We start from the raw sequence: 27,590 nt of genomic DNA on the forward strand, positions 1-27,590 counted from the left end.
CTTAGAATTTATTCTCTTAACAACTTTCATATGTAATATATAGCAGTGCTAATTATATTTATCATGTTGTATGTTACATCGGTAGTACTATTATAGTACAGTTATCGTATAACTGGAAGTTTGTACCATTTTACTACCTTCATCCAATTCCGCCTCCCCCTACCCCCCACCTGTGGGTAACCAAAATCTGATCTCTTTTTCTATGAATTTGTTTTTGAAGTACAATTGACCTACAACACTATGTTAGTTCCTGGTACATAACATAATGATTTGATTATTTGTAGACATTTCAGAATGATCACAATAAGTCTAGTTACCATCTGTCACCATACAAAGGTATTATGTAATTATTAGCTGTATTCACTACACTGTACATTTCACACCTGTGACTCATTTATTTTGTAACTGGAAATTTGTACCTCTTGATCTCCCTCAGCAATCCCTCTCCCCTCTGGCAACCATCTTTTTGTTCTCTTATCTATGAGTTTGTTTCTGTTTAGTTATGTTTGTTCATTTGTTTTGTTTTTTAGATTCCACATATAAGTGAAATCGTACAGTATTTGTCTTTCTCTGACTTATTTCACTTAGCATAATACGCTCCAAGTCCGTCCATTTTGCTGCACATGTCAAAATTTCATTCTTTTTTTATGGCTGAGTAGTATTTTAGTGTGTGTGTGTGTGTGTGTGTGTGTGTGTGTGTGTGTGTGTGCATGTGCACGTATCTCACATCTTATTTATTTGGGCTGAGCTGCTCAGCTTGTGGGATCTCAGTTCCTCGACACAGGAATTGAACCCAGGCCACAGAAGTGAAAGCCTGGAATCCTAACCACTAGCCACCAGGGAACTCCCACATCTTCTTTGTCTATTCATTTATTGATAGACACTTAGGTTGCTTCCATATCTTTGCAATTGTAAATAATGCTGCCATGAACATTGGGGTGTGTGTATCTTTTCAAATTAATGCTTTCCTTTTTTTCAGGAGTGGAATTGCTGGGTCATATGGTGGTTCTATTTTTAGTTTTTTTGAGGAACCTCTATACTGTTTTCCACAGTGGCTGCACCAATTTACATTTCCGCCAACAGTGTATGGGGGTTCCCTTTTCTCCACATCCTCACCAACATTTGTTATTTGTGGGGTTTTTTAAAAAATAAATTTATTTACTTATTTATTTTTGGCTGTGTTGGGTCTTCATTGTTGCACATGGGCTTTCTCTAGTTGCAGTGAGCAGGGGCTACTCATTGCAGTGCTTCTCTTATTGCAAAGCATGGGCTCTAGGCACACGGGCTTCAGTAGTTGTGACGTGCGGGCTCAGTAGTTGTGGCTCGTGGGCTCTAGAGCGCAGGCTCAGTAGTCGTGGCACACGGGCTTAGTTGCTTGGTGGCATGTGGGAATCTTCCCAGACTGGGGATCGAACCTGTGTCCCCTGCGTTGGTAGGCGGATTCTCAGCCACTGTGCCACCAGGGAAACCTTTTTTTTTTTTTTGATGATAGCCATTCTGACAGGTGTGTTGGGTGATATCTTACTGTGGGTTTTTTTTTTTTAAATAAATAAATTTATTTATTTATTTTTGGCTGCATTGGGTCTTCGTTGCTGCGTGTGGGCTTTCCCTAGTTGTAGCAAGCGGGGGCTATTCTTCGTTGCAGTGTGCAGGCTTCTCATTGTGCTGGCTTCTCTTTGTTGCGGAGCATGGGCTCTAGGTGTGTGGGCTTCACTAGTTGTGGCACACAGGTGCAGTAGTTGTGGTGCATGGGCTTAGTTGCTCTGCAGCATGTGGGATCTTCCCAGACCAGGGCTCGAACCTGTGTCCCCTGCGTTGGCAAGCAGATTCTTAACCACTACGCCACCAGGGAAGTACCTCACTCTGGTTTTAACTTGCACTTCTCTGATGATTAATGATGTTAAGCATCTTTTTATGTGCCTCTTGACATCTGTATGTCTTCTTTGGAAAAATGTCTCTTCAGGTCTTCTGCCATTTAAAAAAATTTTTTTTCTTTTAATGTTGAATTGTATGAGCTGTTTATATATTTTGGATATTAACCCCTTGTAAGTCATATCACGTGTAAGTATCTTCTCCCATTTGGTAGGTGGCCTTTTCTTTTCGTTGATGGTTTCCTTTGCTGTGCAAAAGCTATTTAGTTGATGTAGTCCCATTTGTTTATTTTTGCTTTTGTTTCCCTTGCCTGGGGAGACATATCCAAAAAATATTGCTAAGACTGATGTCAAAGGGCATACTGCCTATCTTTTCTTCTAGAAGTTTTATGGTTTCAGGTCTTACATTTAAGTCTTTAATCCATTTTGATTTTATTTTTTTATATGGTATGAAAAAGTAATCCAGTTTGATTATTTTGCATGTAGCCGTCTGATTTTCCCAGCACCATTTATTGAAGAGACTATCTTTTCCCCATTGTATATTCTTGCCTCCTTGGTCATAGATTAATTGCCCATATATGTGTGGGTTCATTTCTGGGCTCTCTGTTCTGTTCCATTGAGCTATGTGTCTGTTTTTGTGCCAGTACCATGCTGTTTTGATTACTGTAGCTTTGTAATATAGTTTGAAATCAGGGAGCATGATAGCTCCAGCTTTATTCTTCTTTCTCAAGATTGTTTTGGCTATTCAGGGTCTTTTGTGTTTTCATACAAATTTTAGAATTATGTGTTCTAGCTTTGTGACACATGCCATTGGTATTTTGATAGGGATTGCATTGAATTTGTAGATTGCCTTGAACAGAATGGTCATTTTAACAATATTAGTTCTTCCAATCCATGAGCACAGTATATCTTTCCATCTGTGTTGTCTTTAATTTCTTTCATCAGTGTTTTATGGTTTTCCAAGTACAGGTCTTTTCTTCCTTAGTTAGATTTATTCGCAGGTATTTTATTCTTTTTGATGTGATTGTAAATGAGATTGTTTTCTTAATATCTCTTTCTGATAGTTCATTGTTAATGTATAGAAATGCAACAAATTTCTATATATTAGTTTTGTGTGTTACAACTTTACCAAATTCATTGATGAGTTCTAGCAGTTTTTTTGGTGGTGTCTTTAGGATTTTATGTATAGTATTGATATTATGTCAGTTGCAAACAGTAACAGTTTTACTTCTTCCTTTCCAACTTTGATTCCTTTTATTTTTCTTGTCTTGATTGCTGTGGTTAGGACTTTCAATACTATGTTGAATAAAAGTGGCAAGAGTGGTTATCCTTGTCTTTTTCCTGATTTTAGAGGAAATGCTTTCAGATTTTCACCCTTGAGTAAGATGTTAGCTGTCGGCTTATCATATATGGCCTTTATCATGTTGAGGTATGTTCCCTCAGGGCAATGATACACTGTTAAAGAAAAAGGTTATAGCACCCTGATCACTCTTTGGGGGAGGGATACCTGAATCTTGATCAGAGTAACTTGGAGGTAGTGTAACGGTCCAATTTTTTCCCCCTTGTGCCTAATATATATTAAAATGAACTATTTTAAACCATTTTTTGCATGTTTTAAGGCAGTTCAGGAATTTTTTTATGCCACTGGAGAAAACTTAATGAAAATAAATCATAAAAATGTGGACAGTGTCTTTGGTGAGATTTTAATAGTAATAAATAGCTTGCATTTTTATTAATTTAGTCTAAAATTTTAAATGTACTTTACAGGACTTGTACATTCATGATGTTTAAGTGATGTATTTCAACTCTAAGTAAATGAAGGGTGAATGAAAAATTATATGAAATTAGTTTGGAGTGAAGGATGAATCTGTTAAATCAAATTAATTTGAGAGTAAAGAATGACTCCAGGGCTTCCCTGGTGGCACAGTGGTTGAGAGTCCGCCTGCCGATGCAGGGGACACGGGTTCGTGCCCCGGTCCGGGAAGATCCCACATGCCGCGGAGCGGCTGGGCCCGTGAGCCATGGCCGCTGAGCCTGCGCATCCGGAGCCTGTGCTCCGCAACGGGAGAGGCCACAACAGAGAGAGGCCCGCGTACCGCAAAAAAAAAAAAAAAAAAAAAAAAGAATGATTCCATTATATCATAATTGAACTGCATCTAAAATAAAGTCACTTAGGTTTTAAATATTTTTACTATTTTGTAAATTTGATACTAGTTTAATTTGCATGAGGGCAGAGTCTTCTGTTTTTCTTTGTATTCCCTTACATACAATGCTTTTCAGAGTAGATGCTCAGTATTTGCTACTGAATGACTGGATGAATGTAAGGCAACTGCTCTTAAGTTTAACTTAAAGAGATAAGGCATAAATATCTATATTCTGATTTAGTGAAAAGAGAGCTATCTGTGGAAGGCAATCTGTGCTAAGTGCCAGATGAGAGGTTAGAGTAAGTGCTGTAAGAAGAGAGTGATCATTTTCAGTAGGGTGATTAGGCAAAAGTAACTTTATTTAGTTGGGCCCTGAAAAGAACATTTTAATAAAAATGGAGAGAAAGTAGAAATTATAAAAAATCTTGATTTCATCAAGTATTTCTCCAGAGAGTTTAAGACTGTCTTATTTCCCTTTTTCTGACTCTTTTCTTCACCATGTTTATCTGTTAACTGTTTATTCTCACTGTTCAGCTCTCATCTTTGAACTTTTTTCAAAGTAGTATTATATACAGGTAATGCTCTTTTTGCTATGAGTCTTTCCTCTCCTCCATAACCTCCGTCTGGTTAGGCTAGAGTTTACCTGAGCCATAATTGATATGGAGCTCCCAGGTTCTTCTCTTATCTCTTTACTGCTATGTATTTGACCTTTCTTCCCAAATCTAAAATGTACTTCCTCTTGAATGTAATATGATCATTTCCATTTTTACAATATGTGGTCTTAAAATATTTTTGTTATCACTTACATGCAGTGTAAGTGCAAGTACATGCACGTGAAAGTGTAACTTAGATGTTTTTTAAAAATAATGTGAAAAACCAGTTTTCATAAATTAAATAATGTTTTTGAAGCTACTTTCTGTGCTGCAGAGGAAGTAGGGTGCTTCTTGTATTGATAGTGATAAAGACTTCTTATCTTTCCCTCTTTCAAGGCATAGCTCAAGTGCCACCTGCTTAATGAAGCCTTTCTTGGGTTCCCTTCTTCCATATGCTGTTTGTGCTCTTTGGTCCTGCTTTTCTCCCTTACTTGTTGTTTACCTGTCTGTCTTTTCTACTACATTGTATATATACTTTCTCAGGACAGCAACTACAATTGCTAACCTTTCTTCCTATCTCCTGATTCAGTGCCTTGCCCACAGAAAATTCTTAATGAATGTTTGTCAAATTGAATTGAATTTGTGTTTATCGCTTTTTAAAGTAAGACATACCTATAATAGTTTCCTGTTTTTATTCTGATATCTATCTTAATTAAAAGCTGCTAAGGAGCTCCTAGTACTATAACATGCATGTATATAATTTTGCTTTTTAAACTTAGTGAATAAGAGCACTCAACTTTCCTTGTTATTGGTCTGGATTGGAAGACAAACTTTCTCCCTTGTGACAGCTGTTGAGCTGATCCAAGTACGAAGGCAATTCCCAGGCAGCACTTAATTCTTAACATAGCAGGATTGTGGAAGTTCCTATATAATGTTCAGTGGATCTTTCTCATATCAGAAATAATCTTTACATGTGTTATTTGGTCATATTTATTTTCATCATTTTAATTATTTTAAAAGTATTTTTTCCCCTTTTATAGGTCAGGAAACTAAGGCTTAAGCATAAATAAGTTGCCCTCTTCACACAGCTAAAAAGTGGTAGTAGGTATGAACACAGTGTTGCCTTCTATAATTGAGGAGATTAAATTAGATGATCTCCCTGTCTTTTTCTAGCTCCAAAGACTCTGAAGTTCTGGGAATCTTTAACATTATTTGAGCACTTGCATAAACAGTAAAATATTTGACAAAATGAACTTGCTTTGGGGAAAGTACTCGGTTGCTTTCAGGCTCAAATCAGTTAGTTACTGCTTTCATCTAGCTCATTTGCTGACTGTGCAGGAGGGATCCTCACAGTGGCAATGAAGCAGTATAGATCACTTTTTCAGCTTCACCAGGTTTTAATGCTACTATTTTTTGGGGTGGTGGTTACACAATTGTAAATACAACTAAGCTCTAAATTGTCTACCTGGTTGCCCCAGGGCTCTGTATTTTGCCAAACTTGGGAGCACTTTTAAGACTGCTGAGCACACTAGCTCCACCTACTGTCAGGCTGAGGCAAACATCTTCCTACTGTATCTTCATTCAGAGTTGTTTCAAACTTACTCTTTTGCACATTACCTTTTTCCCCTGACCTTCTTTCTTATACTTTTGATATTTGAGTTTTCTTTTCACGTGCTAAAAGGTGGATTTACCTGTTAAGAAGTCTTGAAATTATTGAAATGTCATCAGCTTCGTCCATAATTTGTACTGAGGGGAGAATTCAGAGATATTGTGTTTGGGAGTATAAAAATATGGTTTTCAGATTTTTAAAAAAATCCCATAAGTCCATATCAAAACAAGATTCCCTGTAGAAAAAATAGATTTTTCTTACTTTAAAGTTTTAGTACACTACTGTGTGGTATATGAATGAATCTCTAGTTTTCATTTCTGGAAAAAACCCTGTTTTTTTTTTTTTTTGTTTTTGCGGTACGCGGGCCTCTCACTGTTGTGGCCTCTCCCGTTGCGGAGCACAGGCTCCGGACGCGCAGGCTCAGCGGCCATGGCTCACGGGCCCAGCCGCTCCACGGCACGCGGGATCCTCCCGGACCGGGGCACAAACCGGTGTCCCCTGCATAGGCAGGCAGACCCCCAACCACTGCGCCACCAGGAAAGCCCACAAAAAACCCTGTTTTAATTGAATCTTCTAGAAGCACCCCAAACTCAATTTAACTCTTATAGAAGAAATTTAGCCTTTATTTTCTATCATTCCCTTATATTATTAATATTTTAATTTTAAATTACAAGAACAATATAACCACATTGTAGAAAATATGAAAAAAAGAAGAGAAAAAGCCATCATTTTACCATCTTAAGACTCTCTTATTTTGGTGCTTGGGGAACCCTCATCAGGCATAGTTTGGCCCAGCAATGATAAACATATATGTTTTGGTAACAACAAGTTTTATAGTTGTTATCAGTAATAGTTATCAGTTTATTCCCTCTCTGGCCCAAATTCGTCATTTATCTCATGCTCTGTGAAAATGGACCTGGGCCCTTTAAATTTGCTTCCTTTGCCAACTAGCCGGATGTTAAGCTTTGTCAGTAGAGGGCGCTGGAGAGACGTTGCAAGAGGAAGAGTTTTCCTTCGTGGTGGTTGTGTGCTGGCTTGGTGGCTTCTTAAGTGCCTGGCTCTTGCAGTGCCAGTGGTTCATTCAGCCTCTCTCTCATACAATGCCCAGATCCTGAAGTTTGCTCAGCTTCTCCAGTGCCAGCTCATGCATTACTGCAGTCAGCAGCACCCAGTGGCCAGTAGCTCCCCACTCCAGGTGATCAGCTTTCCCCCGCATCCCAGAGGGCGGATTAAAGACAAGTTCCTAAGGGTGGATTTTCACTGAGGTCAGCAGGGGCGGCATCACAGCAACTTCTCTGCTATTTGTTGAGCTGTGGTCATGCCCTCTCCCACAGGGTCTGCATCTCAGCCCTGGCTGAGGCCTCTTCTTTTAGTGTTCTGTCTCCATCTTAGGAGAAGTGGCTGTTCCTTACATCTGCTCTTCCTATATTCTGTAGAGTTCTCTTTACTTACTACTAGCCAATCTCTCATTACTCCAGTTCCCTCTTATAGTTAATGATTCCTTATAGTAAACTTTTCCTGTTCAAATTACTCTGTGGCTTATCGCTCCTGATTGGACCCAGGCTGATAGCATTTTTTAACCAAAAATTTTCAGTCCATGGTAATTTTTTGTGCATTCTTTTTGTTCAGTAAAGTTAAATTAGCTAGTATGCATATATCTCCTTATTTACAAAGCAATTTTGCATCTATTTATCTTTAAATCCAATTTTTAAAAAACAACCTTTTGGGCTTCCCTGGTGGCGTAGTGATTAAGAATCCGCCTGCCAATGCAGGGGACACAGGTTCAAGCCCTGGTCCGGGAAGATCCCACATACCGTGGAGCAACAAACCCCGTGCGCCACAATTACTGAGCCTGCACTCTAGAGCCCCCAGGCTACAACTACTGAGCCCACATGCCACAACTACTGAAGCCTGCGTGCCTAGAGCCTGTGCTCCGCAACAAGAGAAGCCACCACAGTGAGAAGCCCGTGCAACACAATGAAGAGTAGCCCCCGCTCACCGCTACTAGAGAAAGCCCATGCACAGCAACGAAGACCCAAAGCAGCCAATAAATAAATAAAAACAACCTTTTATTCTTCTTGATTTTATTGTCTTAGCTTCTTGACATTTTTAGTCTTTTTGCTTTTGTGGTTCATCCTTTTTGTGTCCTATTGAAAAATTCTTTGCCACTCCAAGGTTGTGAAGATGTTCTCCCATGTTTTCTTCTAAAGATTATACTGTTTTACCTTTCACATTTAGATCTACAGTACATCTGGAATTTATTTTTGTATAAGAAGTGTGAGGTTGGGGTCCAGATTCCTTTTTTTCCCGTGTAAATATCCAGTTGATCCAGTGCCCTTTATTGAAAAGACTGTCCTTTTCATACTGCACTGCAGGGTCATGTTTGTCATAAATCAGGTGACTGTAAATGTTAGTTTGTTCTTGGAATCTTATCTGTTCTACTGTTTTGTTTATCTGTCCTTCCTAATAGGTCTTGATATCTAGTAGTATAAATATTCTAGTTTTGTTGCTCAAGATTGTCTTGGCTCTTCTTGGCCTTTTAAATTTTCATATAAAGTTTAGAGTCAGTTTATCAATTTGTACCCAAAAAACCTGTTGGGAGTTTTATTGATATTATGTCTTGCACATCTTTTATTAGATGTGTATCTAGGTATGTGACATGTGTTGAGGTTATTGTAAATTATATGTGTAGCATCACAGTGGCAGTTACAGGTTCAAGTTGTTGGTCTGACTTGAGTAAAAAATGTATTTAATACTATATTTACTTAGCTTTATATAGAGATAGAGTGGGTATAGCATCTCTATCTTATCTGGATGCCCAGTGGCTACTCAAATACACAGATTCAAGTATAAAGAAAGAATTCATTGGGAGTGCAGGCAAAAAAGCAAGTCATCTACAAGAGAAAAGTTCAGACTAGCTTCTAACTTCTTCATAGTAATAGTCAATCTGGAAGACAACAGCACAGTACTTACAAACTTTTGAAAGAAAGAGAGACCCCAAAATTTTATAGCTGAGTTATCTTTTGAGTATAAAGGTAAAAGACAATATTCTCACGCACTCAAGAAGTCAGGGAATACAGCATGTATAAATCCTTGAAAAAACTATATGAAGATGAATGATGAAATCTAAACAGGTAAAACTTGGTTTAAAACAAAAAAAGCAAAATGGAAAGAAAAGCCATGGGGAAAAAGACTGGAGTTTGGCACTATATCCATTTAAATAGATACCTGAGACTAAAAACAAAGATGAACATACAATCATGATATGACCCAGGAATTCCACTCCTACGTATATACTAAAGAGAATTGAAAACATGACCACACAAAAACTTGTATATGAATGTTCATAGCAGCATTATTTACAATAGTCACAGAGTTGGAAACAACCCAAATGTCCAACTGATGAATGTATAAACAAAATGTGGTATATCCATACAATGAACTCTTTGTCAATAAAAAAGAATGAAGTTCTGGACACATGCATGCTACAACATGGATGAACCTTGAAGATGTTATGCCAAGTGAGGAGAAACAAACACAGAAGCCTACATATTGTCTGATTTCATTTATATGAAGTGTCCAGGATAGCCAAATCCAGAGACAGAAATTAGATTAGTGGTCACCAAGGACTTCGGGGAGAAGAGATGGGGGAGTGACTGCTAATGAGTCTGGGGTTTCATTTTGGGCTGATGAAAATGTTCGAAAATTAGATAGTGATCATGGTTGCACAAATCTGTGAGTACATTATAAACCACTGAATTGTACACATGAAAAGGGTTATTTTTACGATATGTGAATTATATCTTGATAAATCTGTTATTTTTAAAAAACAAGGGTGAAAAATGTGGTTTGCAGAACTAAATGTAAATCCTTGACAATGTGAAATATATAGTCCTTGAAAATGTAGATATGACTAATAAAAATCAGTACATAGTGGAAGGGAGGTGGGAGGAAGTTTAGGAGTGTGAATTGCTTTGTTTCATGGCAAGGATGCATATGCTATAAAAATTAACCATGTAAAAATCAGGACTCTAATCTTTCAGTCGTTTCATACTCAGTTTTACTTTCTTTTGTTAAAACATTTTTATAAAAGAAGAGCATATCTAATAGCCTTGTAAACTTTGTCTTTTCTTTCTTAATTCCCATCCATTCATCTCTCTCTGTATGTGTAAAACTTAGCAATTCTTTTTTTTTTTTTTTTTTGAGCTGCGTTGGGTCTTAGTTGCTGTGCACAGGCTTTCTCTAGTTGAGGCGAGCGGGGGCTACACTTTGTTGCAATGCACGGGCTTCTCATTGTGGTGGCTTCTCTTGTTGCAGAGCATGGGCTCTAGGCACACGGGCTTCAGTAGTTGCGGTGTGCAGGCTCAGCAGTCGTGGCACGTGGGCTTAGTTGCTCCGCGGCATGTGAGCTCCTCCCGGACCAGGGATCGAACCCATGTCCCTTGCATTGGCAGGCGGATTTTTAACCACTGCGCCACCAGGGAAGTCCCTTAACAAATATTAATGATGATAATTACTGGGTGTTAGGATATTTGATGATTTAATTTTTTTTACACTTTTATGAATTGTTTAAATTTTTTGCAATAAACGTTTGTTACTTTTTAAAAAAGAGTGAAGTTATGCTAAAATAAACAAGCTACCATCTACTATAACCATTGTTAAATCAAAAAAGTAAGAAACACATAATTTTGTGAATAATACCAGGGGATAAAAGGAGAAACTGCTATCCTCAGGTTTCAGTAAGCATGCATGTATGAATTTATTCATTCTACCAGACTTTCCTGAGTGCCTGCTCTGTCCTTGGTATTGTGCCAGTCAAAAGCATACAGATATGAGTAAGACATGGTTGGTCCCTGCCCCAAAAGTTCATAGTCTTGTTACTTTTTTTTTTTTGGACAGCTCTAATTTTAGAATGTTTTGCCTTGTATTGAGTGGAAATATGCTTCTCTGTAACTTCATTGAATTTAATTTTGATGTTTTATAGCCATAGCAAGCCTCATTCACCTTTAGTTTAACATTCCTTTAAACTTTGAAGTTGATATTTGAAGACAGCAGTCATGCCATTCCTCATATGACATGTTTTATTTATTAAGTAAACGATTTCTTTGTTTTAGTATCTCTCTCAGTACTTAGGATCTCTGTTTTGTTTAAAGTAGCGTTCCACAAATACGTAAGCATTCCAAAAAGAAGCTGAATTAAAGCAGAGAGAAGTAGGATGGTCACTATCCAGCTCTTTCCATTTTTACCTCTAAGTATTGCTTTGAGGTAGTATATTGAGATTTTCCCCCCAAGAATAGTGTACTGTCATCTTTCTGTCTTTGGATCTTTCTCTCAGAGTTGTCCTTATTCTGTCTGTCACAGTAGCCTGTATTTGTGGTCTGCAATTCCTCATTCTAATTTGTAAAACTTTGTGTTATCCTTAATTGAATTTAATGTAGTTTGTGGGACCGTCCCATATCCTCTACCTTTAGAAATGTATTTCTGACTTCCAGAGTATTGACATCTCAGCTAAATTTAATATTATCTGGACCTTTGGTCATGTTTCATTTCCTTTATCTCAGTCATCAATAAAGATATTCATTAGTTTGAATCCTAGGGCTCTCCTAAATGGCATAATATTCAACATCTTCCACAGGTTTACTTAAAGTTATTGATAACTGCTGTTTGTATATATATCTTTCAGTCTGCCTGGCTCCCCACCTTATATTTTCACACTTCACCTAGGCAAATTACTTCGTTATTTGTATAATCTGGAATTTACTTAAAACATTTTTAATAGAATACTCTTTGATATAATTTTTTAAATGTTAATAAGGGTCTTCTTTGTGCAAACACTGTGCTAGTGCATTTAAGGAGAGGAACATTGGCTGTAAGGACAGATAGACCTGGAATAAAATCTTGGCTCCACCATTTGCTTATTGTGAGAATTTGGGTAAATTATATAATCCCGTAGCTTGACTTTGTTTGTTTAATTGGGCGATAATATTTCACAATATTGTTATGAAAAGCAAATGTTAGCATGTGTAAAATGTGAATTCCAGTACCTGGTCCTTAATAATAGGCTCAGTAGATTTTATTGTTCCTTTCTCTCCTTTCAGGGTCTAACTCAGATCTTATCACATCTGTGAAATTATCCCCAACTATTTTATTCCCTTTCTAAAAGTTTCTTTAATTTTTATTTTATTAAAGTAATGCATTAAAAATAGATAAAAATCCAGCCTGTGCTAAAAGACTTGTAACAAAACCAGAAAGCAGTGCCCTTCCCTAACTCTTTCCTCTCTACCCTCCAATTCTAATCCCCAGAGGCAAAACTTTTTTTTTTTTTAAAAACAGCTTTATTGAGGTATAGTTGACATGCAATAGAAAGTGCCTATTTAAAGTGTACAAATTAAGTTTTGTCATATGTATGCACATGTGAAACCATCACCACAATCAAGACAGTGAGCAGATCCATCACCTCCAAGTTTTCTCATGTCCCTTTGTAAGTCCTTCTCCATCCTGCTCTCTCTTCTACCCCAGCCCTACCCACAACCACTGGTCTGCTTTCTGACACTATAGTATAGGTTAGTTTGTATTTTCTAGACTTATATGAAGTGTTTTAATCTTTGTCTGCCAATTCTAACATTTGTATCAGTTCTGGGTTGGTTTCAATTGAGTATTTTTTTGGGTTGTTTTTCTTCCTTTTTGTATGCCTGGTAATCTTTTTTTCGGGGTGGGGGGGCTGTGCCATGTAGCTTGTGGGATCTTAGTTCCCTGACCAGGGATGGAACCCATGCCCCCCGCACTGGAAGCACAGAGTCCTAACCACTGGACCACGAGGGAATTCCCTGCCTGCTAATCTTTTTTTTTTGTGTGGTATGCGGGCCTCTCACTGTTGTGGCCTCTCCCATTGCGGAGCACGGGCTCCGGACATGCAGGCTCAGCGGCCATGGCTCGCGGGCCTAGCTGCTCTGCGGCATGTGGGATCTTCCCGGACCGGGGCATGAACCCGTGTCCCCTGCATCGGCGGACTCTCAACCACTGCGCCACCAGGGAAGCCCCCTGCCTGCTAATCTTTAATTGGATGTCAGATATTGTGCTTCTTACCTTGTTGCGTCCTGGATATTTTTTGTATTACCATAAATAGGCTTGAATTTTGTTCTAGGATTCAGTTAAGTTACTTGGAAATAGTTTGATCCTTTCGGATTTTGTTCTAGCTTTACTGAGGTGTAATTGAAATATAACATTATATAAATTTAAGATGTACAAGCGGTTGATTTGATACACATATTCATAAAATGATTACTTCCATAGCATTAGCTAACACCTCCATCCCGTCACATAATTTCCATTTCTTTTTTGTGTTAAGAACATTTAAGATCTTCTCTCTCAACAACTTTTAAGTATATAATACAGTATTATTAGCTGTAGTCACCATGCTATTCATTAGATCCGCAAACTTGTTAGTCATGTAACTGGAAGTTTGTATCCTTTGAAAACATCTCCCCCATTTCCCCCACCCTCAGCCCCTGGTAACTGCCACTCTATTCTCTGTTTCTCTGGGTGTGGCTTTTTTAGTTTCCACATATATGTGATATCATATAGTATTTGTCTTTCTCTGGCATATTTCACTGAGCATAATTCCCTCAAGTTTCATCCAAGTCGTTGCAAACAGCAAGATTTACTTCTTTCTCATGGCTGAAATGATATTCTGTTGTATATATATACCACACCTTCTTTATCCATTCATCTGTTGATGGACACTTAGGTTGTTTCCATATCTTGGCCATTGTGAATAATGCTGCAATGAACATGGGAGTGCAGGTGTCTCTTTGAGGTCCTGTTTCATTTACTTTGGATATATACCAAGAAGTGGGATTGCTGAATCATATGGTAGTTCTATTTTTAATTTTTTGAGGAACCTCCGTACTGTTTTACTTAGTGGCTATACTGTTTTACATCCCACCAACACACGTTTTACAACCCTTTTCTCCATATTCTTGCCAACACTTATCTTTTTTTAAAAAATTATTTTATTGAAGTATAGTTGATTTACAGTATTATGTTAATTTCTGCTTAAAGCAAAGTGACTCAGTTATGCATATATATATATATATATATATATATATATATATATATTCCTTTTCATGTTCTTTTCCATTATGGTTTATCACAGGATATTGAATATAGTTCCCTGTACTATATAGGGGGACCATGTTGTTTATTCATTCTCTATATAATAATTTGCATCTGCTAATCCCAAACTCCCAATCCCTCCCTCCCCCACCACACCTACCCTTTGGCAACCACAAGTCTGTTTTCTGTGTCTGTGAATTTGTTTCTGTTTTGGTAGATAAGTTCATTTTTGTCATATTTTAGATTCCACATCTAAGTGATATCATATGGTATTTGTCATTCTCTTTCTGACTTCTCTTAGTATGGTAATCTCTAGGTCCATTCATTTTCCTGCAAATGGCATTATTTCATTCTTTTTTCTGGCTGAGTAGTATTCCATTGTGTATGTGTACCATATCTTCTTTATCCATTCATCTGTCAATGGACATTTAGGCTGTTTCCATGTCTTGGCTATTGTGAATAGTGCTGCTATGAATATAGGGGTGCATGTATCTTTTTGAATTATAGTTTTGTCCAGATATATGCCCAGCAGTAGGATTGCTGGATCATATGGCCACTCTATTTTTAGTTTTTTTTTATTTTTTAGAAGATGTTGGGGGTAGGAGTTTATTAATTAATTAATTTATTTTTGGTGTGTTGGGTCTTCGTTTCTGTGCGAGGGCTTTCTCTAGTTGTGGCAAGCAGGGGCCACTCTCATCGCGGTGCACAGGCCTCTCACTATCATGGCCTCTCGTTGCGGAGCGCAGGCTCAGTAGTTGTGGCTCACGGGCCTAGTTGCTCCGCGGCATGTGGGATACTCGCAGACAAGGGCTTGAACCCGCATCCCCTGCATTGGCAGGTGGATTCTCAACCACTGCACCACCAGGGAATCCCTATTTTTAGTTTTTTGAGGTACCTCCATACTGTTTTCCATAGTGGCTGCACCAGTTTACATTCCCACCAACAGTGTAGGAGGGTTCCATTTTCTCCACACCCTCTCCAGCATTTGTTATTTGTAGACTTTTCAATGATGGCCATTCTGAACAGTGTGAGATGGTACCTCACTGTAGTTTTGATTTGCATTTCTCTAATAATTAGCGATAAGGTGTGAGATGATATCTCACTGTGGTTTTGATTTGCAATTCCCTGGTGATTAGTGTTGTTGAGCATGTTTTTCATGTGTGCTTAAATCTTTAATCCAGTTTGAGTTCATTTTGTAAGATAGAGGTTCAGTTTCATTCTTCTGTGTGTGGTTATCTAGTTTTCCCAACACTATTTATTGAAGAGACTAACCTTTCCCCAGTGAGTGTTTCTGTGGTATTAGTTTTAATATCCTTTTTCTTTTCTCATTTTATTTATTTGAGTCCTCTTTTTTTGAGTTAGTCTAGCTAAAAGTTTGTCAATTTTATTTTTTCAAAAAATCAACTCTTAGTTTCGTTATTTCCACTCTGATCTTTATTTCTTTCCTTCTGAATTTGGGCTTAGTTTGTTCTTTTTCTGGCTCTTTGAGGTATTATGTCAGGTTGTTTATTTGCGATCCTTTTTCTTAATATAGGCATTTATTACTATAAACTTTCCTCTTAGAACTACTTTAGCTGCATCCCATAAGTTTTGGTATGTTGTATTTCCATTTTCATTTGTTTCAAGATATTTTTTATTTACCTTTTGACTTCTTCTTTCCCGCATTTGTTGTTCAGGAGTGTGTTGTTTAACCTTGACATATTTGTGAATTTCTAGTTTTCCTCCTATTGTTGATTTTTAGTTTTATGCCATTGTAGTTGGAAAGATACTTCATATGATTTCAGTTTTCTTAAATTTTCTAACACTTGTTTTGTGACCTATTATATCATCTGTCCTGGAGAATGTTCTGTGTGTGCTTGAGGAAAATGTGTACTCTGCTGCCTCTTGGATGGAATGTTTTGTATATGTCTGTTAGATCCATTTGGTTTTAAGTGTAGTTGAAATCCAACTTTTCTGTGTTGATTTTCTGTCTGGATGATCTATCCATTGTTGAAAGTGGGGTATTGAATCCCCTACTATTGTTGTATTGTGGTCTGTTTCTTCCTTCAGATCTGTTGATATTTGCTTAATATATTTAGGTGCTCTGATTTGGGTGCATATATATTTACAACTGATATATCCTTTTGATGAATTAACCCTTTATTATTACATAATGATCTTCTTTGTCTTGTTACAGTTTTTGGCTTAAAGTCTATTTTGTCTGATATAACTATAGCTACCTTTGCTCTCTTTTGGTTTTTACTTCCATAGAATATCTTTTTTAATCCATTCACTTTGAGCCCGTGTATGTCTTTAAAGCTGAAGTAAATCTCTTGTAGCCAGCATGTAGTTGCGTCTTGTTTTTTTATCCTTCCAGTCACTGTATGCCTTTTAATTGGAGAATTTAACCCGTTTACATTTAGAGCAATTACTGATAGATAAGGACTTACTAGTTTCATTTTATTAATTGTTTTCTGGCTGTTTTGTAGTTCCTGTATTCCTTTCTTGCTGTTTTCCTTTGTGAATTGATGATTTTCTGTAGTGGTATACTTCAATTCCCTCCTTTTTGATTCCCTCCAGCAACAATCTTTTGTTGTGTTTAATGTAGGTTTTTGCTTTGTGATTACCATGAGGCTTACATAAAACAACTTATAGATATAACTTTTTTCCACACTGATAGCAACCTTGCATACTAAAACTCTACCCTTTTATTACACTCTTTTAGGATTTTGATATCACAATTTACCTGCTTTTTATTTTGTATTTATTAACAAATTATTGTAGCTGTAGTTATTTTTAATACTTTTGTCCTTACATCATTGTACTAGACTTAAGTGATTAATACACCATCATATTACAGTATTACAGTATTCTGAATTTGATTATGCTTAGCTTTACCAGTGTGTTATACATTTTCATATATTTTCATGTTACTAAGTAACATTCTTTCATTTCAGCTGGAAGATCTTAAATATAAGCACTTATAGCTGTAAATTTCCCACTCAGCACTGCTTTTACTACATCCCATTAATTTTGGTATGTTGTGTATTAATTTTAATTCATCTCTTAAGTATTTTCTAATTTGGTTGGTGATTTATTCTTTGATACATTGATTGTTTAATAATATTTTGTTTAATTTCCACAGGTTTGTGAATTTTCCAGTTTTCCTTCTGTTATTTATTTCTAACGTCATTCTTTTGTGGTTGGAGGAGATATTTTGTATGATAGTTTATATCTGCCTTTTTAAGGCTATTGAGACTTAATTTATGGCCTAACATATGCTGAATGTTCATGTGCACTTGAGAAGAATGTATGTACTGTTGTTGTAGGGTAGAGTGCTTTGTATATGTCCATTAATTGATATTTGTCCTGATATCAGCTCCTATGTTGAAAATCACAAATTTGGAATTTTGAATGTTTTGTGCCACTATATTCCCAGAATAAATATATAAAATACTACCCAGAATCAATATACAAAATAGTTTAGCCATCTTTTTCCCCATTTTACTATTTATTTCTGCTATTATGGTTTCTATTGTTTCTTTGCTATTCATGTTTCAGCTTTGTTTTTGTAAACAGAGGATCAAAAATCAGATCAAGATCCGTTGCCTTTTGTTTTTACTAGAAACAGAAACTAGGAACTAAAAACATTGCCACAAAAATTAAAGTTTAAGAAGAGATGAAAAATGCAAGCTTTGATTTGTTGTCATTCATTTCAAGAGACAAATTAACTCAGTTCTGTATTTTATCTTGTCGTACTGTTATCCATGGACCACCCTTTCAGTAGCATTGGTGTAAGCTGCTTTTTCCAGCTCACTTTTTGCTTATCTTTGAGGTTCTTTCTGAGATACTTTTGCTCTTTACCTTGAGAATTTAGAAGTTCCTTTATTGGATGTTCTGGTTGAAAATTCTTAGTTTCATTTGTCTGAAGGTATCTGTATTTTACTTTGATTTTTGTAAGAAATTTTTGTTGAGTAGAGAACTATTTTCCTTTAGCACCTTGTAAATATCTTTTCATCATCTTTCTAAGAAGACACCTACTTAATTTTTGCTAAGGGCTAACTGTGTATATCTTTATTTAAAATAATATTGATTAATCTCATTATCTTGTGTTTTTTTTTTTTCTATAGGGAATACAGTGAGTAACCTGATTATGATTATACCTCCAATTTTTGGTGCAATTCAGAGTGTTAGAGGTGGACTGGAAAAGCGGTACATTGCTTCCTATTTAGCACTCACAGGTATGTATAACACTTCATCTAAAAAATGATGTGAAAAATATGATGTACCATATTCAGACAGACTGTTTTTCTCATTCTTTCCTAAAATTGTTTCTCAATTTTGTGTTGTTTATTATACAACTTGAGCACATTCTGAAACTTCTGAATTAAAACTCCACAAATCTTGCCAATATTTGAACTGTATTTTGAATAAATTAAAAAAAAAACAAGATATTTCAAGCATCCAGAAAAGAACAGGGATAATATAACAAATATATCCATGTATCTCACCATCCTTCTTTGTCAGATCTTAACACTTTGCCATATTTGTCTCAGTTCTTACTTTTTTCTTTTTTAAAGAAATAAACTGCTATAGATAAAGTTGAAACTCCCTTTCTACTCCTGCTTGATTTTATTCCCATCTTCCTCCCAGCTCACCCTGCTAGAGTTAACCTCTATACTGAATTTGATTATCATTTTCTCACGTTTTTGTATTTATACTATATATGTATGTATCCTTAAAAATATGAAAAGTATCATTCACATATTTTAAAACTTTGTGTAAAGGATATTCTACTATATCTGATCTTCTGCAACTTACTCCTGTTCCTCTACTTGTCTGTGAGACAGGGACTGCATCTTAGTTATCTTTGTATCCCTATTGCCTGGCAAGTTAGTGGTCCTCAGTAAATGTTACATGGAGGGATGAGTGAACTTTACCAGAGCCTAAGATGGGAAAATCACTCTTTCATGTCCTTGCATTATCATCATAAAGACAAAAATAGCAAAGAAAGTAGATTCTAGTTTGCTTCTTTTATGTAACTTTCTAAATTAAACACAATTTCTTTTGTTTTAGTTCAAGGTAGATATTATTTACACATGGGCAGAAGGGACCTCTAATTACCACAAAACTGTAAGCTGTAGTATATCATATCAGATTTTATATAATTATATTAGTCATTGCATATGAGAGAGTTTAATTTCTGAATCTGTTTCTCATATGTGTGGTGTTGTGAGGAAGTTACTTCATTCATCTTCAAAAGGAATACTTGTCCACAAACTTAGCCCTTTGCTTTAATTTCTGGGATGTTTTAAGAATGTTTATAAAATACCAACAAATCACAATCAGTAATAACAATAAGAATAAAAATATTTGAGGGACTTCCAAGTTGCCCTAGGACAATACTGACCTCCTGAGTTAGAATTTGTCCATTCATCCTTCTAGAAAACCATACAGATTAAGAAGGAAAGTAAATAAAACCACACTTAGCCCACACTTTCAGCCTTACTAAGAGAAAAAGAATACCATGAACGTCAAATCATTTTTAAACAAGAAATAAATACCACATTCTAGCATAACTGTCTTTAATATTTTAGACTTGGGGAGGTTTGAAAAACTATATGGAAAAGAGGAGAGAAGAGTTGAGGGCTTAATCTGACAAAACACCAATAGAAAGAGAAAGCTTCATGATAAATGCAAAATTTCTGAAAACGTTATGAGACCTGGTAAATCATAGTACTTGATAAAGTACACAGTACTTTAAAGTACCTAGTAAAGGGCTTGAAAGTGTACAAGACCTAAAGTGGCAGTTTGGGAAAGGTATTACTTCTGGGAAAGAAATAACTAGAAAGAGGAAGATAGCCATTGGAAATGTGTAAGTGTAGGGAAAGAAGGAAGTTAGAGTGAGGAATTAAGATCCTACTGAAACAACACAACTATAAAATACATTAGACCCTGCACCCCTGCCTTGCCACCAAAACAAATAAATGTATATGAAAAAGGACACTAACCTTTACTATTCAGAAGGGGGCAGGCTTGAACTTGAAATCTTTTAAGCCACCCCAAACCTTTACTCTTTCCACAAAGTGGAACCCCCGCAAAATCAGTCTACATCCATGCAAAGCTACTGTAATAAAAAAACAGAAAATGAGAATCAATACCTTTTGGCTCATGGATGTTCTTTCCCCATAACTAATTATAAAGCAGAAAGAAACTGCAGCACGGTACTCCTAACTGAATTAGCCTCAAACCAATAAATGAATAAAAATTTAAAAACTAATAACACCTATAAAAATTAATTAAAAAAATAAAAAGTAATAACAGAAATAGCTTCCTCACCTCCCAAAAGAAATAAAATTAGAATTGATTAAACTTAGGAAAGAAATTAAGCCTGAATTACAATGTGTTGAGTATTTAATAAGGGCTATTTAAGAAAGAGAAACAAGCAAGAGAATGAAAATGAGATAAAGAAATAAAAAGGGTCAGAGAGAAAGTGATTGAAATGGAAGACAAAGAAGATTCAATACAACTGTAATTGGAGTCCCTGAGGAAGGAAAATAAAACAATGAAACAGATCTTATATTTAAAATTGTAATTTTCAAATTAATTTGAAAGAAGACTTTTTGGAAATGGAAGAAGACCCATATCTAGATATTGAAAAGGCCATTTTTGTCTCATAAAACTGACTTGGAATGGTCAACTCTGAAAGAGATTAGTAAAATTACTGGATTTTAAAAGTGAAAAAAATCCTCACATCTCCAGGGAAAAAGACCAGACTACTTATAAGGGCAAGAAAATTAGGCTGGCACTAGACCTCATCAGCAACATAAAAAGAAAGGCATCAGTGGAACTGCATTTTTAGTGCAAACCAAAGATTTTATATTCCAACCAAATTGTTTTTCAGTTATCCAGGTTATAGAAAGATAGTTTTAAACATACAAGTACTCATTGAAAACTGTACACATGACTCCTTCCTGATGAATCCATGAGTACTGCTCTCTCTGATTTAGTACCTGCTAGCCAAATGTGGTAATTTAAATTTAAATAAATGAAAATTAAAATGCAAATTTCAGTTCCTCTGTCACACTAGCCACGTTTCAAGTGCTCAGTACCCATATGTGGCTTATGGCTACTGTATTGGGCAGTGCAGATATAGAACATTGCCTTCATCACAGAAAGTTCTACTGACTGCATTGTACTAGAGAATGATGTTCATCCAACTAAGAGAAGACTGGGCAAACTTGGGCAAAATGTCTGATGATGAGCATTTAACACATTTAACTATAGATCTAAGACTAAAACAGATGTAATAAGGACTGAAGAATAGTATATGGATATTTTATGGTCTGGTAAAGTAGAGAGCATGCAGTTTTTTAAATGGTAGAAGGAAAGGACAAAGTAGAATAAGTTCATAGACTATTGCCTATGTAGTAAGTTGAGTATTGAAGAACATGATCTAAAAGTAACAAACTAGATAGTAAAAGGTTAAGGAAAAAAAGGGGAGAACTCAGGGTTCTATAAAAGGCATAAGTACAAAAGTAACCCCTAGGCCAAAAAAGCCTCTTTTCTAAATACCAAAAGAATTAAGTACAAAAAAGACATTTCACTTAGAGAAATACATTAAATATAAAGTAATATATGTAACTATTTTAATAAAACAATATGACAGAGTTGAGATTAAACATCAGTCATATGAATCAAAATGAATCAGCTTAACTTAATATCAAAAGAAAAAGATTTTTGAATTTGATCAGCAATTAGGATTGAACTTTATGCTATATACAAAAGACACATCTAAAACTAAAGCAAAGTGATTCAGAAAAGTTAGAAACAAATAATAAGAAAGCAGGGGTAGTGATCCTGATATCATATAAAGTGGAATTCCCTTCAAAAAGCATTGTGTGACAAAGAAGGATGTTTTTAATGTTGAAACCATGATTCAAAGTGAAAATACAAGTTTTTAATAACTCTGTACCAAATAATACAACCACCACTATTATATGGCAGAAACTACAAGAGCTACAAAGAGAAATAGATAGAAACATACGAATAATAGAAGATTTTAATATGCCACACTCAGTACAGGACAGATGAAGTGAACAAAATATATCAGTAATATCTGGAAGACCTAAAGAGCATAACCAATAAAATAGATCTTATGGCTTTATGCTGAACTTTACACCCTTATATTAGAGAATATACCTTCTTTTGAAGTACACATAGAACACTGATAAAAACAAAACAGTAAGTTCTATTAAGTAGAAATATTAAAACAACATCCTCTGGTCACAGTGCATCCATGCTAGAAATTAACAACAAATTCAAACCATAAAAAAGCTCTTCCTCTTTGAAATTTTAAATCTTCTGTTAACTCTTGGTTGAAAGGGAAAATAGAAATGGAAATTATAGGAGTCCTAAAATACAGTTGTAACAAAAAGTCTGCATATCAAAATCTATGGGGATTTATATAAAGCAGCCATCAGAGCATAATACATAGGCTTAAACAATTAAATAATAATAAAAGATAAAAACTAAAGGTAAAAATTAATTAAAATCCCAACTCAAAAGGCAAGAAAAAGACTGCAGAATAAACCAAATGAAAGTTTAAGGGAGGAAATTATAAAGATAAAAGCAGAAAGTAACAAGATAGAGAACAGAAAAACGTTCTAATTAATGAATCAAAATCTATTTTTTTTAAGAAAAAGTAGACAACTAGCTAACTTTAGAAAAAAGGAAGCAAACATAAACATTAAAATAAGAAATGACAAAGAGGAAATATCCACTGAATCAAAGGAAAGAAAAATTTTAAACCTCTATGTAAATAAATAAATTGGATAATTTCCTAGGAAAATACAATTTGTCAAAATTGACCCCAAAGATAGAAAGCTTTAAACAGACCAATTTCTGTATAGGAAATAGAGTAACTTATTAAGGAATTCCTCCACAAAAGTACTGGGTCCAGATAGTTTCACAGAGAGTTCCAATCAACCTTCAAAGACCTGATAGTCCCAATGCTACATAAATTTTTTCAAGCATAGATAATGAAAGAAAACTTCCAAATTCTTTTTATGAGGCAAACAACATTGTTATGTAAACCTAATAAAAATGCCATAAAAAAGAAAATTAAGGACTAATATTGTGAATGAATATCAGTGCAGATATACTAAGTAAATTATTAGCAAACAAAAAGGAATGATACTTTTTGTAAGTACTACTGATACGTGTAACAACATGGATGAACCCTAAAAACATTATGCCAGGTGAAAGGAACCAAAAGACGCAAAGGACCACAGATTATGTGACCCTATTCATATGAAATTTCTAGAAAAGGCAAAATTATAGAGATAAAAACAAATCATTAGTTACTTGGGGTTTAGAGTGGATGTTGACTGCTAATAGGCATAAGGGAACCTTGGTGGGTGATGGACTTATCACAGAACTGGATTGTGATGATGGTAGCACAACTCTTTAAATTTACTAAAACTCCTAAAACTGTACACTTACAATGAGTGAATTTAATGGTATATCTCAGTACTTGTTTAAAAAATAAAAACCAGGAAATGGAGGAATGTGCACACTATGTGAAAGAAGGGGGGATAGTTAGTCCTTACATCTCAGAGGTGGTGTTGAAGGAAGAAAGAAAACAGTAGAGCAGGAAAAAAAAAAAAAAGTATATATATATATATATATATATATATATATATATATATATATATATATATATATATATATATACACACACATATATATATATGTCAGTGCTAGCATGTATAGGTGCTATAACTCTTCCCTAGTAGAATACAACTACTTTCCTTGTCAGGTAGAATCCAGGCAGCCACTCCTGATTGTTCAAGATAGATGAATCCTATTTGTCACTCTGAGGATTTTCTGTTCTCTCTTAACAAGGATCTGGGTCTTATTAAGAGATTTCCTTTGCATGTTAAAGACCTAAAGTTATTTTCTGATCCTTATACAGATAACGATGATTTGAGAAACTATTCCACATACAGTAATCTGCCCTCTTCTAATATTCTTGTGAATATATGGAGGAACATATTTTCTAAATTATTTTTTCCTGTAACCTTCTTCCAACTGAAGAAAGTTGGGGGATATTTTTTAGACAGGTCTCTTTGTATCAGTATCTCTTCATGGAAAGTCATCCTTATAAAGTTCATTCTCTGAAGTTCAGAGAAAGCCCTTGAGCTCAATTTCTTTCTTTTAATGTTTTCCAGTTACATCACTAATATACATTAACAAGTCCTTATCCAAATCCTTGGGACCAGAAGTATTTCTGAACTCAGATTGTTTTTGAATTCTAGAAAGTTAATAGACTGTGTTGCTATAGTATACCAAGCCCACCAAAACCTGGGACAGCACCCTGTAGGTGAACATATCCATATTGCTGCTTAACGTGTGAATATTCACAGTAACTAGGCTAAATAATCACTATAAATAGCCTCATGTCCAGTTAGGTCAGGTTTTGCTATCAAATGAATTTGCGCCAAACTTAAAGGACAAAACATCTTTTGGTTTTAAAAGATTTTGGGGGAATTTTATTATTAAACAAGATATGTAAATTTATCTAACTCTCTGTTTTCTTCTTTTAAAAAGTAGTAAGCAGTAAACAGAATCTAGTTCGACATTAGGGAAATAAAACAGTTTGTGCCCAGAATGGAAGATAATTCAAATTTAGGAGATCCATTCATGCAATTTACTATATTAATTAATTTAAGAAGAAAAACCACATGATTATCTCCATAGATGCTGTGAAAGCCTTTGTCAAAATTCAGCAACCATTTCTGATTTAAAAAGAAAAGAAAACAGAAATTCACAAATCCTGTCTTAACGTGCTAATATACACACATCAGTCCTAAAGCTAGCATTTTACTCAGTGTGGAAGCCCTAGAAGCATTCCTATGAAGGTCAAAACAAGGCAAGTGTGTCTGTCTCCACTGCTATTTAACAAAGTACTGGAGGTATTAATCAACGCATTTATACCAGAGAAAATGATTAAGGACTGGAAAAGAAGGAAAACTATCTCTCTTTACAGCTGTCATGGTATTCCTGAAAACTCTAGCCTAGAAAATCAGTTATCAAGCAAACAATTATTATTCAAACAATAAAACTATTCAGTTTGGTATTAGGTTTAAAATGATCACAAAAAGCAATAGCCTTCATATATACAAACAATATCCCATTAGAGAAGAAAATCCCGTTTACAATAACATCCAAAAGGATAAATATCAAAAGATAAGTTTAACAAGACATGTGTAAAACCTATATTAAGAAAACTTAAAACACTTCTGAAAGACATGAAAATAAACCCAAACAAATGAAAAGTTGTTCTTGAATAACTTAAGAAAACTGAAAGATGTCAGTTATATCTAATAAATAATGCTAATAAAAATACCAATAAGTAGGGGGCTTCCCTGGTGGTACAGTGGTTATAAGTCAGCCTGCCAATGCAGGGGACATGGGTTCGAGCCCCGGTCCAGGAAGATCCCACATGCTGCGGAGCAACTAAGCCTATGCGCCACGACTACTGAGCCTGCTCTCTAGAGCCCGCAAGCCACAACTACTGAGGCCCGCAAGCGTAGAGACCACGCTCCGCAATAAGAGAAGCCACTGCAATGAGAAGCCCGCACACCACAACGAAGACCCAATGCAGCCAAAAATAAATAATTTTAAAAATCCAATAAGTATTTTTTAATTAAACAAGTTGATACTAAAGTTCATATTAAAATATAAACATGCAAAGATATCTAGGCAGTCTTTAAAAAAGAAGAGCTAGAAGGATGTACTAATCCTCCTATATATTAAAACATACTGCAAAACCTGCCTCAGTAAAATAGTAGAGTACAGATATTTTGATAGATAATACAGTGGAATTTAAAAGAAAAAGCATAAATAGACCCAAATCCATATTAGAGTTTAGTGTATGGTGAAGATGGCATCTCTGAGCATTGGGGCAAAGATGAATATTTTAATAAATGATATTTGGAAACATAAAATAGATGTATACCTTACATTATACATGTGAATATGTTCTAAATTGATTAGAGACCTAAATGTAAAAACTGAAATCTTGTGGGACTTCCCTAATGACGTAGTGGTTAAGAATCGCCTGCCAATGCAGGGGATACGGGTTGGAGCACTAGTCTGGGAAGATCCCACATGCCGCGGAGCAACTAATCCTGTGTGCCACAACTACTGAGTCCGCATGCCACAACTACTGAAGCCTACGCACCTAGAGCCCGTGCTCTGCAACAAAAGAAGCCACCTCAATGAGAAGCCCGCTCACCGCAATGAAGAGTAGCCCCCACTCGCCGCAACTAGAGAAAGACAGCATGCAGCAACGAAGACCCAACGCAGCCAAAAATAGATATAAAATCTTGCAAGTACTAGAAGAAAACATGTGAATTATTCTATATTTAGTGTGTGGGAAAGTATTTATAACTATAATTCAAAATCCAGATGTAATGTTAAATTAAAATCCAGATGTAATGTTAAATTAAATAAAACCTTTGGCATGGCAAAAAATACCATATGCAAAGTCCAAAGCAGAAGACCAAATTGTGAAAATATTTGTGACATACACTAAGGATAGAGGTTTAATATCCCTGATACAAAAATGACTTTTAAATATTGAGGATAAAAAAGACCAAACATCCAATAGAAATAAAGACAGAACATTCTCCGAAAAAGATACTACAGAATAGCCAGCATACATAAGAAAAGATATCCAGCTACACTGTTACATTATTTTTCTTTTATCAGATTGACAAAAAGTGAAACACTTGACAACACACTCTTGGCAAGGCTGTGGGAGAAATAGGTACTCTTCACACAGTGCTGGTGAGAATGCAAAATTTTTGTAGGTGAATTTGTGAACATCTAACAAAACTGTATATGCATTTACCCTTTGACTCAGCAACCGCATTTAAAAAAATTTTCTGTGAAGATATATCTCCTGTAATTCAAAATTAAATGTGCGCAAGATTGTTTATCACAGAATTATTTTTAATTACAAAATAATGTAAACAACCTAAAGCCCATATGTTGGAAATTGGTTGAATAAACTGGTGAATCTACACAATGAGTATTATGAAGATACAGAAAGGGTGAGGAACGTCTCTGAACTGATATGGAGTGATTTCCAGGATTTATTGTTAAGTAAAAGATGCAGCATGTAAAAGTACACGTGCGCGCGCGCACACACACACACACACACACACGGTATATAATTTTTTTTCTTGGAGAAAGAGGGGAAATAAAATAT

At 35.5% G+C, this 27,590-nt stretch overlaps 1 protein-coding gene across 5 annotated transcripts in view; it reads left to right on the forward strand.

The window, feature by feature from the left end:
• ACER3 (alkaline ceramidase 3) overlaps window positions 1-27,590 on the forward strand; it is a 221,207-nt gene that overhangs the window by 94,517 nt on the left and 99,100 nt on the right. For all 5 annotated transcript variants that reach the window (XM_067750445.1, XM_067750444.1, XM_067750443.1 and 2 more), the window contains one exon: window positions 18,442-18,552. In XM_067750445.1, the coding sequence (XP_067606546.1) occupies window positions 18,465-18,552 (88 nt within the window). In that variant the 5' untranslated portion in view covers window positions 18,442-18,464. Of the gene's footprint in view, window positions 1-18,441; window positions 18,553-27,590 lie in introns of those variants that run through there.

The sequence above is a fragment of the Pseudorca crassidens genome, chromosome 9 (assembly GCF_039906515.1).
Source record: "Pseudorca crassidens isolate mPseCra1 chromosome 9, mPseCra1.hap1, whole genome shotgun sequence".
Classification (NCBI taxonomy): domain Eukaryota; kingdom Metazoa; phylum Chordata; class Mammalia; order Artiodactyla; family Delphinidae; genus Pseudorca; species Pseudorca crassidens.